At 39.1% G+C, this 19,123-nt stretch overlaps 1 protein-coding gene across 18 annotated transcripts in view; it reads left to right on the top strand.

Annotated features, from left to right (window-relative positions):
• The window catches only part of BPTF (bromodomain PHD finger transcription factor), a 133,222-nt gene that overhangs the window by 99,586 nt on the left and 14,513 nt on the right, over positions 1-19,123 (top strand). For 11 of the 18 annotated variants that reach the window (XM_059878594.1, XM_059878592.1, XM_059878590.1 and 8 more), the window contains 10 exons: positions 2,139-2,385; positions 2,747-2,908; positions 3,126-3,277; positions 4,150-4,258; positions 8,461-8,678; positions 11,469-11,691; positions 12,417-13,354; positions 14,957-15,039; positions 15,357-15,582; positions 17,822-18,144. In XM_059878594.1, the coding sequence (XP_059734577.1) occupies positions 2,139-2,385; positions 2,747-2,908; positions 3,126-3,277; positions 4,150-4,258; positions 8,461-8,678; positions 11,469-11,691; positions 12,417-13,354; positions 14,957-15,039; positions 15,357-15,582; positions 17,822-18,144 (2,681 nt within the window). The remainder of the gene's footprint in view (positions 1-2,138; positions 2,386-2,746; positions 2,909-3,125; positions 3,278-4,149; positions 4,259-8,460; positions 8,679-11,468; positions 11,692-12,416; positions 13,355-14,956; positions 15,040-15,356; positions 15,583-17,821; positions 18,145-19,123) is intronic. The other 7 variants (XM_024980957.2, XM_024980956.2, XM_059878593.1 and 4 more) reach the window with 3 other exon arrangements.

Raw genomic sequence — 19,123 nt, 5'->3', positions numbered from 1 at the left:
TTGAATATATACATTTTCAGGATATAGATAAAATAGATACCATTAACTTAGTGACACAAAACTAAATTAAAAATTACATACAAAATCAGATTCTTCATTTGCTTACATTTTACCTTGTCCCTCATATTTTATAAAACATTTTTCAAGTTCTTGTATATCTTTTACTGTGGCTTACTATGGGTCATCTTTACTTAGATCACAGTTTGAGATAACAACACTTGGATCTTGTCATGTGTGTCTGTCCACTTATGGAAAGACTGGCTAGCTGTTTTGTTTTCCCTTTTATGGATGTCTTTTGTCATCCCTACGATGTAACCTGAGGTTTTGCTTTGGTGGTTGGGGTGGGCAGGGAGTCAGTTTCTATCATTTGATAACGAACTTTTCTCTGGCAATTGAAAGTCAGAACCTGAACTTGATTTATTTCCCCTGTAAGTCCCCCAGGAGCATTGTTGTCTCTGTTTCTCCCATGTGTGTCAGCTTCTGAGGTGATAGACATACATCCTGGATATAGCTTAATTGAACAGAGCAGGATATAATTAATTTATACATTACTTCAAAATCTTTATTCAGAATCTTTCTTGAAACAGGCCAGTCTTCATTTTAATATGCTTTTCAAATTTAGCAGTGAAGATGATCTTAACTTTTTTTCTTTCATGCAAAAATTAGGCAATAATGACAGCTAGAATTTAATGACAGACTTGCCTTTTTGAATATGTGTACAAACCCAGCAGATTCTGTGGACATATCAAATCTATGATTTCTTTTACCCTTGTAATTTTTTATGTAATTTTAAAAAGTTATACTTCATTTATAGTTATTACGAAATATTGGCTATATTTCCCATAGTGTACATTTCCAATATTTAAAGGCATAGACCCAGAAAATAGCTATGTGTTTAGGGGGAGGTGTTTGGTCTCCTTTTTTAAAAAAAAATAACTAATTTAGTCAGATGAGATTTCCAAGAATCCAAAACTAAACTCCTTTTCTTCTGAGAAATGAGAAATTATGTAAAATAGCTCCCTTTATTTTCAGGCATACAGGACACGTACAAAAGTAACAGTAAAAAGACTGGGTGTGCTGTCTTTGCTGAGCTGTTTTTGATGGCAGGAAATACTTCATTGAAATTTGATCTTTGCGTGCCAGTCAGCGCCACCATGTACTAGCTCTCTGACCTTAGACTAGTTTTACGAACTGAGCCTCAGTTTCCTCATCTTTAAATCATAATTTAAAGATCCAGGCATTAAACAGGATAATGAAGGTAAAGGGTCTCCCACCAGGTTTGTAGTCCATGCCATCTGTAGTTTTCACATGTGTAAACGTAAGCTGTCGTGTCAGTATGCTGTCAGGAAAAGGCAGCAATCTATGGGGAAAGAAACATTGTCTTTGATAACCCTATGGTCTGAAAGATCAGATTATACCATTCTGTATAAAATACCCTTAAGGATTTTTATGTAAAAATACTTGATCTGAAGATTATAAGTCTAGAAAAATCGTTTATAATTTTCAGCTTGCTTGATTGCAGGTTTGCCAACTTGAATAGTGATATTTAAATATTGACCTGTTCTTGGGGATTTCCCTAATGGTTCAGTGTTTAAGACTCCATTCTTCCACTGCAGGGGACTTGGGTTTGATCCCTGGTCAGGGAATTAAGATTCTGTGTGTCACATGGAAAAGGCCCCCCACGCCCCCCAAAAAAATTGACTCATTCTTTATTATTGGATAAATGATCATCATGATAAAATTAAATCCTTTTACAGGCCCATCATTTGCTGTCTGTTCTAAACTCCACCACTGAGTCACACGATATCCTTGTGTCTAGTAAGATCACCCATGTCTCTTGTGTTTTCAGTCAAAGCTTGGAGCTTTGCACGGACTGGGAAAACATGATCATTTCAAATTTTTGTTGTGAAAAGCTACTTTTAATAAAGTTTATGTAATTTAGAGTCATAAAAGTATTGCCTTCCTCAAGAAATTAAATTCAGGTGTGAGTTTATATGAGCCCATTTTTAGAAGTAGAATATTTTTAGAAGTTTGGTGCAATTTCTTAGATTAGAAGGAATTGTGACCAGACTTCTTACAGAATGGCGTTTTTATTTGAAATGATTTTTGTTCATGATTTCTCTCCCTGACTTTTCTAGAAACGATTGGAACAACAGAAGCCTACAGTGATTGCAGCTTCTACTACTTCCCCGACAAACAGCACGACTAGTACCATCTCTCCAGCACAGAAAGTCATGGTGGCCCCCATAAGTGGCTCGGTTACAACTGGAACTAAAATGGTACTAACAACTAAAGTCGGGTCTCCCGCTACAGTAACATTCCAGCAGAACAAGAACTTTCATCAAACCTTTGCCACCTGGGTTAAGCAAGGCCAGTCAAATTCAGGTACACACCTGTGGTTAAATAAAAGATTGCTTTCATTCAAGAAAAAGAAATTTCAGTCCTTTACCTACTGAAATGAAACTTTTCTTTAGAAAATTCTTTTTCTTCTGCAGCCGGTTGAGCAAACCAACTGTAACAGTAGGTTTGTTACAGATAATGTTCCTAGTATTACATTAGCGAAACTCCTCTCTTACATTATTTCACTTTCAACATTTACATGGTTCACTTACTTTGAGTGGAGTGGAATGCTTTTCTTAAAAATACAAAAATGAGCCACATTTCATGCATTGGTGCCTTCCTAGAAGTCACTTCGTTGCTGGTTATTTTAAATCTGAAGCTTATCGAATGTCTTATACCCCATTAGCCACCAGCACAGCTGCCACATCTGCTACAACCATTGCCAGCACAGGTCAGACGTTCCAAATTACAGGCAATCCAGTCACTATGGCAGGAAAAGTAATTACCAAACTTCCACTTCCTGCAAACAGCAAGATTGTCGCTGTAAATGTGCCAGCAACACAAGGAGGTAAGGGAAATGTGGAGAGTTTTCACTCACATTTGCCAGATCATGCTGTTGCCATTATTTTTCATTTCCTTTTCACTGATTTCAGTCTTCGGCTCTCACATTTTATGTAGCCCACTAAAACCCCCCGCCACACCTAGTTTCTCCTCAAAACCCAAGCAGTACCTGAGGTGTTACTAAAGAAGCAGTTATTAATGACGTCTTCATCTTTTTTTTCAAGGCGTTGTTCAAGTACAGCAGAAAGTCCTGGGTATCATTCCATCGAGTACAGGTGCAAGTCAGCAAACCTTTACTTCATTCCAGCCCAGGACAGCAACAGTCACCATTAGGCCCAATACCTCAGGCTCTGGAGGAACCACAACCACTTCCCAGGTAAGAGTCCTTTACAGGTTTATTTGATGTTAATAACCACATTGGTTGGAGTTTAGAATGGCCTCCTCCAGGATTAATCCAGCTCCTAATTGTTCTTTGCCTTTTACTTTATCTGTGACGAAGTATTGGTTTTTTTAAAAAATCTGTTAGTTATATTTCTAGTGAACTGTTCATTTTTAATATTTTGTTAATACCACATTAGAACAGTTTGTGAATCATAAAGATTGCTTTTCCAGGATTTTACAAAAATATTTATTAATTGAAAACAGTAGGGAACACTGGATCACCCAGGAGAATGTTCACCTAAGAAGTAGAGTGAAAAATATACTCCACAGCCCTGAAACTAGTCTATCAGCTGAGACGCATACATATTAGATAGATCATTTCTTTGGCACTAGTATTATGAAAAAGGCTTAATGTTTTGCAGACTTGAGAATGTTCTAAACCTAACACTGAAAGTAATATGCTCCGTATGAAAGTGCTTTTGGCTTCCGATCTTGCTCCTGTGTTCTCTGGGTTACAGATAAAGATTGGAGCTCAGGGAAAATAGGACTCCTCGTTTTCCTATGAGCAACTGTGGTGGTTATAGAGCAAGCTTTCCTGGGTCTTGTTCTTTTCTTTTAGTCTGTAGGCTATTCTTGGTATCAGTGATGAGGAGTGTCGTATGATCTGATTTGAATTATATTTTCTCCCCTCAAAAGTCTGTCTGTATTCTGATGCTTCATATAATTTAATATGTAATGTCCAAGAGTGTCTGTCATTTCTATAGACATGTTTATCAATATAGAACGTTTAAAGATCTCTGTTCCTGAGTCCATCATGCTCTAGTCTTTTAAAAACATTTAATTCCTTGTCCTTTGTGTCATTTGTAGGTCATCACAGGGCCTCAGATCCGCCCTGGTATGACGGTGATTAGAACTCCACTCCAGCAGTCAACACTAGGAAAGGCAATTATTCGAACACCTGTGATGGTACAGCCAGGTATTCATCCACCCCAGCGTTATCATTTACATCTAAATAGCCAGTGTAGGAAATCTATAATATTCTGTATTTGGCACTCCACATATTAGAAAATACCAATATGAATTAAGATTTCAGAGCATACTAAATTTCTGATTTATCATGGGATGTCCCCATCGATTTTATTTCATTTCTGGCATTGTCAATAAGAGAAAAGCAGATTCAAGTATGCTTGTTTAAAATGTTCTTCAGACCTCTAGTTAATGGGATATATACATTGAAATCACTGGCATAAAGAGAATGAGCAAAGAAATCTGTCTGTGTGGTAAAGGATAGATAAAATCAAGGAAGTGGCTAAGAAGCATTTAAATGGAAAGCATGAGACAAAATTACAGAGGCAATCCCTGCCTTTTTTAATGTAAATGTTAAAGCTCCCATATTAAAAGTTGAAGCCAATAAAGACTTAGTGGAAAAACCTTTATGAGAATATACCTAAAAGCAGATTACCACAAAAGGTTTAAAAAAAAAAAAAGATGGTTAAGGATACATGAAATAAAGGACAAAAAAAAGGGGGGTGGGGCAGAGAGAAGACATCGATAATCCTATTAATACTGAACAAAGTCAAATTCAAAATTAAAAAAAAAAAAACCAGGACACAGAGGGTCGTTTTCTTTATTTTGGCTTAAAGCTAAAGATTGCAGTGAAGATGTAATCTTGTATCTTTAAATAAGATGTCATTGACGTATATCAAGCAAAAGCTATTTGAAATCAAGGAAGGATTAGCAGAAGCATAATAGACCAGAACCAGACTATATCAATTTTGTACCTTTAGGAATACGCATTAGTTGCAAATATTTATGAGCTGTTCCTATGAAAATGGTCTTAAAAGGAGCCATAGGTAAAACATTGATGAATTCCAAAAAGTAGAATATGTATAGGCTACGTTTTTTGTAGTGAATCTAGAAATTAATACTAAGGTATTATACTAATAACTTTTATTTGCTTGGAATTTAAAAACGTATGTTTTCAAAAGTAACTTTTATGTTAAAGAAAATGTGTCATCACAAACAGATTGCTGCTGCTACTGCTGCTAAGTCGCTTCAGTCGTGTCCGACTCTGTGCGACCCCATAGACGGCAGCCCACCAGGCTCCCCCGTCCCTGGGATTCTCCAGGCAAGAATACTGGAGTGGGTTGCCGTTTCCTTCTCCTATGCATGAAAGTGAAAAGTGAACGTGAAGTCGCTCAGTCGTGTCCGACTCCTAGCGACCCCATGGACTGCAGCCTACCAGGCTCCTCCATCCATGGGATTTTCCAGGCAAGAGTACCGGAGTGGGGTGCCGTTGCCTTCTCCAACAAATGGATTATCAAATAGCAATTAAGCCAGGCTGCAAAGCTGAACTGAGAGGCAAATTCATTCATTCAACAAATATTTGAGCACCTACTCTAGGCAGTTGAAACATGTTGGTGAACAAAACAGACTCAAAAACCCATATTAAACCTTAATCAGAAGTTAGAAAAATATATAAAACAAGTCTTAAATGAAAATAGGAGGAAGTAAAATAAATACAAGTAATAATGATTATAAGGCAAAAGAGGCCAATATTAAACTCTTTTCCTTTGCAAGTCTGATCTTGACAAAAGGAAACAAAATGCTAGTTTACTAAAAGTAGGAATGAGAAAGTGCCGTAACAATAGAGTGAACTAAATCTTTTTGAATAACAAGGCATAGTTATATACTATGTTTATAAATTCCTAGTCTTTTTAAAAAAATTGTTTTGGCCATGCCACATGGTATGTGGGATCTTAGTCTCCTGACCAGGGATCAAACCCACGCCTTCCTGCAGTGGAAGCATTGGAAGCCACTGGACCACCAGGGAAGCCCCCAAATTTCAAGTCTTAATGACTCATATCAAGGGAAGAAATTTGGAAAGTTGCCATACTATTACCTACAAAAAAGAATTCTAGACCTCATGGGTTTATAGGTAAAATTCTCTAAAATGGTTGGAAAACAATATCTTTCTTATAAGAAATAGTTTCAGGGCATAAGAGCAGGGGGTGGGTTTGATTTTTTTTTTTTCCCCATTCATTTTACAGATTTAGCATAATTCTAGTATAAAACATGGCATTTTTTTGAAACAGCAATCCCCTAATGCTTAAGCAAAATTTATCCCAGAGAAGAAAGTATGGTTTGTTATTTCAGTTAATACTACAATGACAATTGATGAAATTTAATATCTATTTGTATTTAAAAATAGCTGTCAGGCAGCTAACTTAAAGGGAAGATAAAACTCATGTAAAGATGAAGAAAAGTTTATAGATGATAAGTGATAGTAGACTTGCATATGTGAATATATATAAGTGTGTCTGGTGTGTTGTTTGAAAAGCAAGGTGGCCAGTGGGGCTGGGGGGCCCAGTGAAGAGTCTTTGGAGTTGTGATCAGAGAGATGGAGGGAGAGTGGATGTGTGCTCTGTGTGTGTGTGTCTGAGTATGTGCAGGTCAGCATATCCCTGTGGTCAGGGAGATGGAGGGAGAGTGGATGTGTGCAGTGTGTGTGTGTGTGTGTCGGTGTCTGAGTGTGTGCTGGTCAGCATATCCCTATTCCTACCACCATGCTCGCTAGCCTTTCCCAAAGTCGTACATTCCCAAGATGGAATAAAAAGTGTTTTAATTTTTGAATTTTCATTTCAATGATAATCTAAAAATAAATTAACACGTACATATTGGGGATCATCTGAATTACACCATATAACCAGTCAGTCCAAACCCTTTTATTCATCTGTGATTATGATGACATTGTATCAATACAAGATGATGAAATAACTTTCCATGAACTGTTCCTTGAACTTCAGTACAAGAACATAGTGTTGGGGGCCAGAAGTTCATAAATTCAGGCGCTTGTCTACATACACTATACTATTTTTCAATTCATCTTTATGAATAAATGGATGACAGTAACCAAGAACAGTTTAGAAGAAAGAGAAAAGAAAGAAAACTTATCCTGCCAATTTTTAAAGCATATTTACAAGCCACCAGAATTCAGGAGCATGCTACCAGAGAAAACTAGCCCAGCTGAAGAATCACAGGCACTGCAATGCTGTCATACTGTTTCTGATGGCTGGAATATGTCACTTTAGTGATGGGGCTGGCAAAGGTTCAATGAAATGAGTACCCAGTGGTGGGGGGAGTATGAGTGAGTATAACCTTTCTAAAATTCAATTTAGTATTGTGTGCATACTGTGAACACAGAATCTTTGGGAGGAGTTCAATCTAAGGAAATAATTAGAAACACAAAAAAATGTATAAGCAGGGATTTCACCATGGTGTTATTTAAAAAAAGAAAAGGGGAAAGTGTTCTAAGGGTCAAAATAGATTTAATTTTATATATAATGCAGTAATATTAACCACAAATCATTAAAAGAAATATACACAGAAATATATATGTAGACACAAAAGGACAAACAGGATGCGAACATAAAACTTCAGAAATACGATGTTATTTACTAATGAATAATGAATTCAGACTTTGTAAGTATAAAACTAGCTACCAAAAATTACCATCTGATTTTTTTTTTCCAGTTTTATCAGGTTAAATGAGAAACAGTTTTTAAAGAAGATGATAGAGCTATTTCAATTAAACTTCATTCATTCTATAGATAGTTATTGAACAGTAAATATGAAAGCAGTAGTTAAGCACATTGCTCTAATATTGAGGATATAGGGGTCCTTGCCCTCTTGGTTCTCCCAGACTGGCAGGTAGCTGTAAGAAAAGCTCATTTATAAATATAATTGGCCCAGAATATTCCAGATTATATATGTTTTATTTAAAATTTACATTAGTTAATTATGTGTTATTTTTAATTTGTATTCCTAAGGAAAGACTGCCTAATGGCATTTTTTACATATTCTCCTCCATCTTCCCTATTATCATTTTGGCTTTAGAGTCACAGGAAGAGCATTGTTTGTTTGTTTGTTTTTTGAACTCTTCTACGGAGAGCAGGAATGGGAGAGAGGTTGTCAGTGAGCTGAGTGAAAACTGACTCATTGACAACCGGGTGGGTCCTTTGGGTATGGGTATGTGACTAAAGGCATCTGTCTGTCGGCATCCCATAAGTCTTTTTGAAAATTGAGAAAATACATTCATGCGAAGTGTTGAAAGATAAATCTCAACTCAGAGGACCACTCCGGGCACAAAAGCACTCTAATGTTTCCCTGTTTACATAGGTGCTCCTCAGCAGGTGGTGACACAGATCATCAGAGGGCAGCCTGTCTCCACTGCGATCTCTGCCCCTAGTACCGTTTCCTCCACACCTGCACAGAAAGGGTTATCTTCAGGAACATCCACTGCGAATCTGCAGCCTTCAACCTCACAGCCCCCTCGTCCCCAGCAAGGACAGGTGAAACTTACCATGGCTCAGCTCACTCAGTTAACACAGGGCCACGTAAGTAATATGACTTCCCTTTTCACTTTAGAAGTGACCTTATTTACATCTGCTGTAAGTTTTAAAACATGGACTTATTTTCAGAGGTTTAAAAATGTACTTGTTTTAAGAAATGGCTGCTTCCTAAAGTCAAAGAAAAGTACTTCTTAAAGGCAGGATGTGATACCCAACTGTCCAGAATGCTGAGATTGTGTGCTATAATAGCAAGGTGGATAACACATTGAACCACCAAAATTTTATTAGTTAACTAATTTGCTTGGGAAAAATAAATTTTGAGTACATTAAGCTGTTTTCTTGCAACACCCAGTGTTACTATCAGTTCTTCCAGTAGTGATCCATAGAGTGAATGTGGTTGCCATCAAAATCCTAAGAGAGAGGTTTTAAAGTTTGACAAGCTGATTTTTAAAAAATTTATATGGAAGTTCAAAGGATCCAGAATAACTCTTTAATACTTTTGAAGAAAAGGAGGATTTGCCCTATGTAGTAACCTGATATAAAGACTTTAAATTATAGTCCTTCACTAATTAATACAGTAAGGTTCAGACACAAGGATAGGTAGACCAGTCGGTACAGAACAGTGGAAGAGGACCCAAATGTATATGTGGACACTTGATATATGACTTGGATGGCAGTGTGAATCATTAAAAGGACAGACTTTTCAATAAAAGGTCCTGGCTTGGACCACAACCTCACTCTTAAACTCAGCTCCAGGAAGATTAAAGTCCTGGCTGTGAAAGATAAGACTATAGTACTTGTTAGAAGGTAGGAAAGGCTTTCTTAAAGACAGAAAATACTCACCATAAAGGAAAAGATTTATAAATTCAACAACATTAGAAGTAAGAACTTTAGTCCATCAAACATGAAAGAGTGAGAAGAGTGAGGGGAAGGTATACATGTCGCCAGCCAAGGATCGCTCTCCAGAAATGAAGAGCTACTACTACAGATTAAGACGGGAAAAAATCCAGATAACGTGGTGGAAAATAAGAATAGACACACTTGAGGAGAATAGAGGAACTCTTAAAAGTCCACAAATCCAAAAAACTGCTGAACTTTGTTAGTAATGAGGGAAATGTGTATTAAAACCATATATTAAGAGATTGGTATAAAGTAAAATGTCAGACAAAATCAAGAAAAGCAAAAACATGGAGTAGAATGAACTCTCATATACAACTGATAATAATGTAAATTGGTTTGGCCACCTTGGAAAATTCCTTAATACTTTCTAGCAAAGTTGAAGACTCAAGCATGCCCCAGGTCACAGTAGGTGCCCTCCTAGGTATGTTCTCTCGAAAGGCTCTTGTTCATCTGAGCACCAGAATAATGGACATGAATATACACAGCGGCCATCGATTAGATCAGTAAAGTGGTGATGCCTTCCTACAGCAGCTGAAATGAACAAACTACCGCAATGTAGAACTACATTGTTGAGCTAAATAAAGAACAAGTAACAAACAAACATACATTATGATCTACTTGCCTGAGATTCAGAAACAGGCAGAACTAGCTACATTGTGCAGAGTTAGGGGGCTGCTGCATTGCCTTCCTGGAGGGGGCACCTAAGGGCACCCTTCATATTCTTTGTAAATAATGGTGCTCCTGAAGCCATGAGCCTGTGGCCCCGTAGAGATCTGTATACACCTCAGTGGTCACAACACGATGAAATGCAGGTACTGTATCCGCGAAGTCAGTGCTTCCCTCTAGGGCAAAAGGAAGGAGATTAAGATCAAAGCAGGTCCCATGCAGAGCTTCTTGGGTACCAGCGATGATGACCTGAATGCTGGGTTTGTAGATCTTCACTTCATAGTTCTTTAAACTATGCTTTGTGTTTTATGTAGTTTTGACTGTGCACACAAGAAGTGTTTTAGAAAAGCAAGAGTGAATACAGGGCTCCTGAGTAAAAGTGCTTGGAGCTTAATAAGTGAACTTTGTAGTGTCAGTTTTGACTGTGGGAGATTTGGGGTGGACTGGTCAACACGTTTGCTTTCTAATTCTCCCTCATGCTCCTGGTGGTTGAGGATTAGTAAGTCCTGGACAGAAGTGGCAGTACACATGGAGCTGTTAGTTCCTGGTCCCCATTTTGGTGATGACTCGGACATTAGTGACCTTCCTCACGTGGTGTTTGCATCCCACGTGTAGAACGCTAAGCTTGCTGTGCTTCAGCATGCGCACACTCCATAGATCGTTTGGTACGTAGTGTAAAAACTGATAGGAGACCTGGGCTTCTCACTGTGTCTCACCTTGGACTTGCTCTCTAATTGTAGGCAAGGGACTTGAACTTACTAACTTGAGTTTCCTAATTGGTAGGAAGAGTGTAGTAATATTTTCTCTCCTTACTCCACAAAGTCACAAGTCTATTGTGAGAATCAAGTGAAGCATGTCTAAAGTATGTATGAAGATGCTTTGAACGTTATAAAATAATATGAATATAAATAAGGTGATTTAAACTCAGAATTTTGTGGAGACCTTAGTCACTTCAATGCTCTTATTTTGGAGACTGGGAGACTTAGATCCAGGTAAGTGGTGTTACTCATAGACAAATTCCTGGCTTTCCATGTGTAGAACTTGGACTGGAACTCTGGACTGTTAATTCATGTTTTTTCCACTAATACCATCAGTCTTTTGAAATAAATACTGTTCTTCTAGCTTACCTGTATTTATCTTGGTACTATTCCATAGACATTCAAATACATAGTTCCATTATTTTAAAGGATCTTTTCAACATAAAAACAGTATACTTCCAGATTGACACTTTTTGAATGCTCTTTACATGTTAGGTGTTTTTTTCTGTAGGGTGGCAATCAAGGTTTGACAGTAGTGATTCAAGGACAAGGTCAGACTACTGGGCAGTTGCAGTTGATACCTCAAGGGGTGACTATACTTCCGGGTCCAGGACAGCAGCTGATGCAAGCTGCAATGCCAAATGGTACCGTTCAGCGATTCCTCTTCACCCCACTGGCAACCACAGCTGCCACCACCAGCAGCACCACCACCACCGTCTCTACTACAGCAGCAGGTAGAACTTGGGAGTTGTCAGAAGTGCTGCTCGTTGGTGTCACAAGTTGCTGGGTGACACAGGAGGCAAGAGGACTGGGGCTTACCTTGGGAGGATGTGCCCCAAGCCGATGAGCGTCCACAGCTGACTGGTCAGCCTCACCAGAGCTCGACCAGGTCTCTTGCCCGGACAGACTCCGTCGCCACCCCTCCACCCCTTTAGGAAATCAGGAAAGCAGGGGGTGGTGCACAGTAGTAATGTGCCGTGGTGACTGTGCCCGCTCCTGCTCTGCCCCAGACCTGTAGTTGCTGAGTGAATCACGGACGTGCTCGCCGGGCAGATGGTCTGTCCAGCTCATAAGCTAGGACTGAGAGCTCCAAAATCGGAGCACTCTGTGAGCCTCCCCTGCAAGGTGCTGTCGTTCACTGACCCCATGCTATAGGAGAGGGATATGGGTAGCTTAGCCTGGGCCACAAGACCAGACTGATGTCCAGAGACTGCGCTTTGCTTTGGAAGCCAGCCCTCTGGAGACTTCGCAAAATGTGTGGTGGGCAGCCGTAAACATGGGGAGGGTTCCCCGATTTAGGCGAGTCCTGACCAAAGTATTTCTGGATGGAGCATTTCTAAGCCTCAGTCCTCCGTCCTGAAATGTAGAATTCTCACCTTTAGAAAATCCCCTTCAAATTCTTCTTAAACTACAGTCTTACGTTCTAGAGTCATAAGTATTTGCTCTTGCCTTTTCACAGGTACAAGTGAACAAAGACAGAGTAAATTATCATCCCCGACACAGGTGCAGCCAGCCAAAAGCCTGCCTCCAGCTCCGCCGTCGAGCGTGAGTCCTCCAGAAGCCCAGCCTCAGCCTGCGCAGCCCGCTCAACCTTCAGCTCAGCCTTCAGCTCAGCCCCAGCCCCAAACCCAGTCCCCATCCCCAGCTCAGCCTGAAACTCAGACTCAGCCTGAAGTTCAGACCCAAACAACTGTGGCCTCCCATGTCCCTCCTGAAGCACAGCCCACCCAAGCACAGTCCTCCAAACCCCAGGTTGCAGGACAGTGTCCGCCTCAGAGCAATGTCCAAGGACAGTCTCCTGCTCGCGTCCAGAGCCCACCACAGACTCGAGTACGTCCATCGACGCCATCCCAAGTGTCTCCCGGACAGCAGGCCCAGGGTCAGACTCCAGCCTCCCAACCGATTCCAATCCAGCCACATACATCTCTTCCGACACCTTCCCAGGGCCAGCCACAGTCACAACCCCAGGTACAGTCTTCAACTCAAACTCTTTCACCAGGACAAACGTTAAGTCAAGTTGCTGTTTCATCCCCGCCCCGTCCTCCGCTCCAAGTACCGCAGCCTCAGCCCCAAGTCCTGGCTGTGCCGCAGCTGCCACCACAAGTCCAGGTTCTCTCCCAGATCCAGCCGCAGGTTGTGGCTCAGATACAGGCTCAGCAAGGTGGTGTGCCCCAGCAGATCAAACTCCAGTTACCCGTTCAGATTCAGCAGAGCAGCCCTGTGCAGACTCACCACATTCAGAATGTGGTCGCAGTGCAGGCAGCCAGTGTGCAAGAGCAGTTGCAGAGGGTTCAGCAACTCAGGGATCAGCAGCAAAAGAAGAAGCAGCAACAGATAGAAATTAAGCGGGAACACACCCTCCAAGCTTCTAATCAAAGTGAAATCATTCAGAAACAGGTAAAGTTGTTAAGTAAAAGCAGCATGTCCAGTAGCTTGAATGATTGCGCTGTGCATTAGACGTAGTGTTTGGTTGTGTTAGCTTGCTGTAAACGAGACACAGAAGCCACTGTCGCTTCGAGTTGGAAGCAGCACTGCATTGGCCAAAACGTATCACATGACTTACAGTTTGGAACTCTGTTGTGTATAAACAGCCAGTACTTACCGGTGAAAACTACCCGTATTTTGGGAGAACTAAGATGGGAAGAATGGACATAGGAAGTTTAAGTATCTTTGAAACTTGAAGGTTTGACTAAGTTTTGAAGCCACTTGAGGCATCATGGCGATTTGTTTGAAGGTATTCGCAGTTGTCCTTCCTTAGTTTGTGTGTAGACTAAGCAGATTTTACAGACAGATTAAACTCACTTGTATTTCCAGTCATAGCTTTGTTTTAAAAAAAGAAGCGTTAAGTCCCATTACTCCATAGCAGAAATAAAAAGCAACCTTGTGCAGTAGTCTCGTAGTGAAGTAAGGCAATTTAGATGAACTAGAGTTATTCTACTTGAAATGAAGTTTCATGTATAATAAATAATATCTGACATTACTGGAGAAAGCTTTCTTTGCATCTACAGCTTGCAGTACTCTGCACTTGTCAGGAGTTTGTGTGGATTTCAAATGTTCCCAAGTCATGAGAACCCACTTCCTGGGTCTCCCATTTACAGTCCATGAAGCTCACTCACCTTCCCTGAGCTTTATCCTCCTTAAAACTCTCTTTCCAGCCATGCAAGGCTATTGTAATGATTAAACTAGGTCATGTATGTTGAAGCACTTTTTATTTTTTATTAAAATATATTTGACATGTGGCATTGTATAAATTTAAGGTGTGTGACTTATTTGACACAGATTGTATCTTATAATTGTCATCATGGCAATAATTAACTCCTCTGTCATGTCACATAATTTCATTTCTTTTTGGTGATTGGAATAATTTAAGATCTAGTCTCTTAGCAACTTTGATGATTGTAATACTGTTGTTAGAAGCTCTCGTTAAGCAGCAGAGGGATTTTGAAGATGTATGGTAATATTCTTATAAAATTAAATGTCATCTGCAGTATTTTAAAGTGCATTATTTTCCAGCTTTCAGTAGTGTATGGGCCATGAACTGAGAATTATAATGTCTCTCTTTATGCTAACTTCTGTATAAGGTGGGGATGGGCTGGAATGGGGTGATCTTTAATGCCTGGGAAGGAGAACATAACATTCAAAACATGATCATTGGAGGATGATAGCTGGGTTAAAATTACAACTGTATTCATTCTTTACTCTCAGACAAGTTAGTAAATTCTTTGTATCTCAGTATCTCATTTATAAAAATGTCCCTACCATTCAGCATTGTTACAGTGAATGAACGAGCTAATGGCAAGTGCTTCTCTCAGTGCAGGGCCCAGTACATGGTAAGCACCTGGCGCATACTGTAGCTCTAATTTTATTTGTACTGTGATATAAAATTCTTAGTTTCTTTGGGAAACACATATACACGCTCAGGTTTCTACTGTTGTTACCCCTGTGCTAACTTGTAGTCGTTATAAAATACGCATTTTTGGATTTTATTCTGTCCTGAAGGTGGTGATGAAGCATAATGCTGTAATAGAACATTTAAAACAGAAAAAGACCATGACTCCAGCAGAAAGAGAAGAGAATCAAAGGTAGGGAGAAGTGTTTGTACCATTACACGGGCTCTCACTGTACAGTAGTCTCTTCTCCCAAAGTGTGCGCATGAACAAACACACACACACACACACACACACATGCACGGGAGTTCTGAGTTTGTGTTTTATCCTGATTGGAGTTTATTAAATCAGAACACTCAGTACTAATAGATTCTTGTGACTGGTTTGAAGCACTCTTTGAAGCTCTCCAGTCCCAGAAAGTTAGTATCAACTATAGAGACACAGAAAAATTATGTCTTAAGCCTTTCAGAATAAAATGCCCAGGATTACATAGGTTGTGTATTTCTCTCTAGAATGATTGTCTGTAACCAGGTGATGAAGTATATTTTGGATAAGATAGATAAAGAAGAAAAACAGGCAGCAAAAAAACGGAAGCGAGAAGAGAGTGTGGAACAGAAACGTAGCAAACAGAATGCCAGCAAGCTCTCTGCCCTGCTCTTCAAGCACAAAGAGCAGCTCAAAGCTGAAATACTGAAAAAGAGAGCGCTGCTCGACAAAGATCTACAAATTGAAGTGCAGGTAAGAAAGTATTTTCTATCCTCCCGTGTCCAGTGTTCAGCATCAGATTTTACTCTTTTTTCCCCTTTGAAATTGTGATTAAACTTAAAATCTGAGTTTGTTTTCTAGAATTTACATTTTTGTTCCTAGAATAAGTAGTAATCAGTGGAACATGTCTTTTAAAATAAGATAGATGTTTATGTATACATGTATATTGTAATCTCTAAACTAGACACTTGGAGAGGTTTGATTAGACTTTTGATTAAAACATTTGAGGATCCTCTTGGCTGTAGTTCTTACTGTCTGCAACATAGTCTTGCCAAAAGTTGCCAGGTTTCATGAGAAAAGTAGACAGAGAAATGGTGAAATAAGGTTAAAGGAAGAATTAAGTGTGTTCATTAAATAAGGCCAGATTTCTTCCTTGACTTGTAACTGATCCTGCAGGCATGGCTAGTCCTCTGTATACTTAGAGAATTTGTTGAAAAATGAAAGATTACTCATACATATTTAAACAGTTTTTTAAAAGAGAAGTAGGCTATCTAAAGCATCTCTAAAAATGTCTTGTACATTTTGAAAAGTGAGAAATATTAAATGTATTAAATTAGTAGGTCATCCTACCAATGAGCATTGCACATAACTCTGAGACATTAGAGATCTTTGCACTGAGTCAGAAACTGGTGGTAATTCCCAGAATCACCATCATTACTCAGCATCTCTGGAAATTCTAGCTAACATGTTAAGCAAAAAAAAAAGCAAAACAGAAGATAAAATTTGTTATTGTGTATGGTATGATTATATTGAAACCCCAAAGAAAAATTATTAGAATTTAAGAGCGAGTTCAGTAAGGTAGTCACTACTAGATGAATATCGAGGTGTCACAACCATTGTCAGAGGAAACAAAAATAAAAGAGCCAATAATCTGTGGTGATCCCCCCTCAAAGATTACCATTTTAAAATAATTTCAGGATATATCTTATATATATTATTTGTAATATAGGTGTTTACATAAAACCCATTTTAATCAAAATCACACTGTAAACAGCATATATTGAACATTTTCCTGCGTTCTGCATACTATGCCGCCATTTAAAAATGCTGTTTCTACTGCAGATACCCTAGTATACAATATTATGGTGTTGTTTCTGACACATAACAACACATGTTATGGTGTTGTTTCTGACAGTGTATTGCTAATCTAATGAGGGAGAAAAATTGTACTTAAAATATTCAGCATTATTTTAACTAATAGAATTTATTGCTAGGATGATTTCCTTTGAAGAACAGCTTTCAAATTTATGTGTACTAGTATATTTTAAAAATTATTTTTAAGCTGTTATTCTTATTGTGAAGATATGCAGTTGGTCCTTTATATCTACCTGTATATATATCATTTATGATTGCCTTCCTTGAAACAAATAGACATCATTTTTAAGAACAGCTTTAAATTTACATAGAAACTATACAGAAAGCAGACACTTCTCATATGTTAATGCTGTCATAGGAATGTTCTTGAAGGGGTGGTCAAAGTGAATACCCTTTATACTGTCTTGACAATCTTAATTTTCCTAAAATTATGTTTATAAACGTTATGTTATAAACACGTCATATTATTTAGGAAAATGAAACTCTTTTAATCATCATTTCTAAGAAGTTGTAGCGCTTAGTACCACAGGTGTGTCTATAAAATATTTCACATGGGAAAAAGTGAAGATTGTAATTTATGCAAAATTTCTTTTGAGAAAATAGCTCTCCTTCAAGTCTTAAATTCTAGACATAGAAGCACAGTACATAAGGCGTATCTGTCTCATACTCTGCTGGTCAGGCCACGTCTGGAGGGTCACATCCCGTTCATGTCCAGTATGTCCAGTCTCACTCTAAGGGGACGGAAGGAGACCAGCCGAGAAAGCAGCCAGCGTGTATGGACACTTGAAACCGCGTCCTGAGCGACGACCGCAGTGACCAGGGCAGGACCCTGGCATGTCAGAAGGACTGTTCTTTTATACACATGCTCATCTTTCTGTCCAACCTCCTTTGAAGATAACTCGCAGCTTTCTAACTGTTGTGTAATTATCATTTTCTGTTTCTAGCTGTCTTTTGGGTTTAAGGTAAAGTAAGAACCCTCTTGTCTGGAGTTAGCAAGACTCCCTCGCCTTAGACTGAACTAGGGAACTCCTCGGACAAGGGAGGGGAAGTAAGGTCCTCTGGCCAGGGTGTTATGTAAGTCTGTTGATGGTCTGGTATTTTCTTTAATTGATGACAGGAAGAGCTCAAGAGGGACCTGAAAATTAAGAAGGAAAAAGACATGGTGCAGGCCACAGCAGTAGCTGCCACCTGCCCCGCAGCACCGCCCGCACCTCCAGCCCCTCCGCCTTCGCCTCCACCTCCGCCTCCCCCACAGCACCCGGGCCCTCTGGCCACGGCCACGACCACGCTGCCTGTGGCTTCCCAGAAAAGGAAGCGGGAAGAGGAGAGAGACTCCAACTCCAAGTCCAAGAAGAAGAAAATGATCTCTACTACCTCAAAGGAAACTAAGAAGGACACAAAGCTTTACTGTATCTGTAAAACGCCTTACGATGAATCTAAGTGAGTAGATCTTTCTGAGCTCTAGTTTATTCTCTTAAAAGTGTAGCTAAGTGTCCAGTTTTGAAGAAAATGAGGATATCAGTAGCAGTGTAAATGAAAATAGTTAAACATAAGGGTAATGATACTTCATTTGTGGTCTTGCATCTGATATTCTTAACCTTGACACTAGAATAAAAATTTATGTTTTTTTTTCCCCCACGTGTTCATGATTCATGTTTGTCCTTCATCATATTCTTTTCTGTCAAAAATAAGCTTTCTGTTGCTCCTTTGCTGTCTCCTTTTCTCTCTGGATCAATTCCAGATCAGTCAGTAATGCTCTCTGAAGAAAGAGTGTGTTACTATCACCGCCCAAAGTTGACATCATCCTTTCTGGAATCTTCACAAGCCCATGATTACATCCAACCCTAGAGACAACCTAGATTCAAATGGTGGAAAGGGCTTTGAGTTGGAATGGTTCGGAATTTTTATCATTTAATTGCAAGTAATTCTATCTTTTTGCAATAGAATACTGTAACCTAGTATTTTTGTCCAAGTTCCCACTTTCTTATTGGGGACAGAAGTCAGAAAAATACAAAAAGGAGTTCTTTCACTCATTCCTCGAGAATGACACTCAAAAATTTGATAAGCACGGCAACTGGAAGCTGTTTTTGATAGTTGTGACTTGTATTTGGTTATATATACAAGATTTTAGAGACATTAATTCATAAATGTGGTTACACTTTTTTTTCTATCATTTTTATCACTCAGCTAGGTATTTAGCTTCCATTTTCAACATTCGTATGCAGGCCAACGTTTTAAAACCAAAATTAACAGCAGTATTAATTTTACAATACCCAAAAGTTTGATTATGCTAAAAAGTGCGATCATTTAGAATTAGGGATGCTTAATGTCTACTGTAAGTAGATGCCTAATCCGTTTATAAAATAAAATTGTCTCTTCAGTGATGTTTAAGTTGTAACATTGGAGCTATTTTAGTGAT

The sequence above is a fragment of the Bos taurus genome, chromosome 19, assembly GCF_002263795.3.
Source record: "Bos taurus isolate L1 Dominette 01449 registration number 42190680 breed Hereford chromosome 19, ARS-UCD2.0, whole genome shotgun sequence".
Classification (NCBI taxonomy): Eukaryota; Metazoa; Chordata; class Mammalia; order Artiodactyla; family Bovidae; genus Bos; species Bos taurus.
This window is presented reverse-complemented; position numbering and strand designations above follow the sequence as displayed.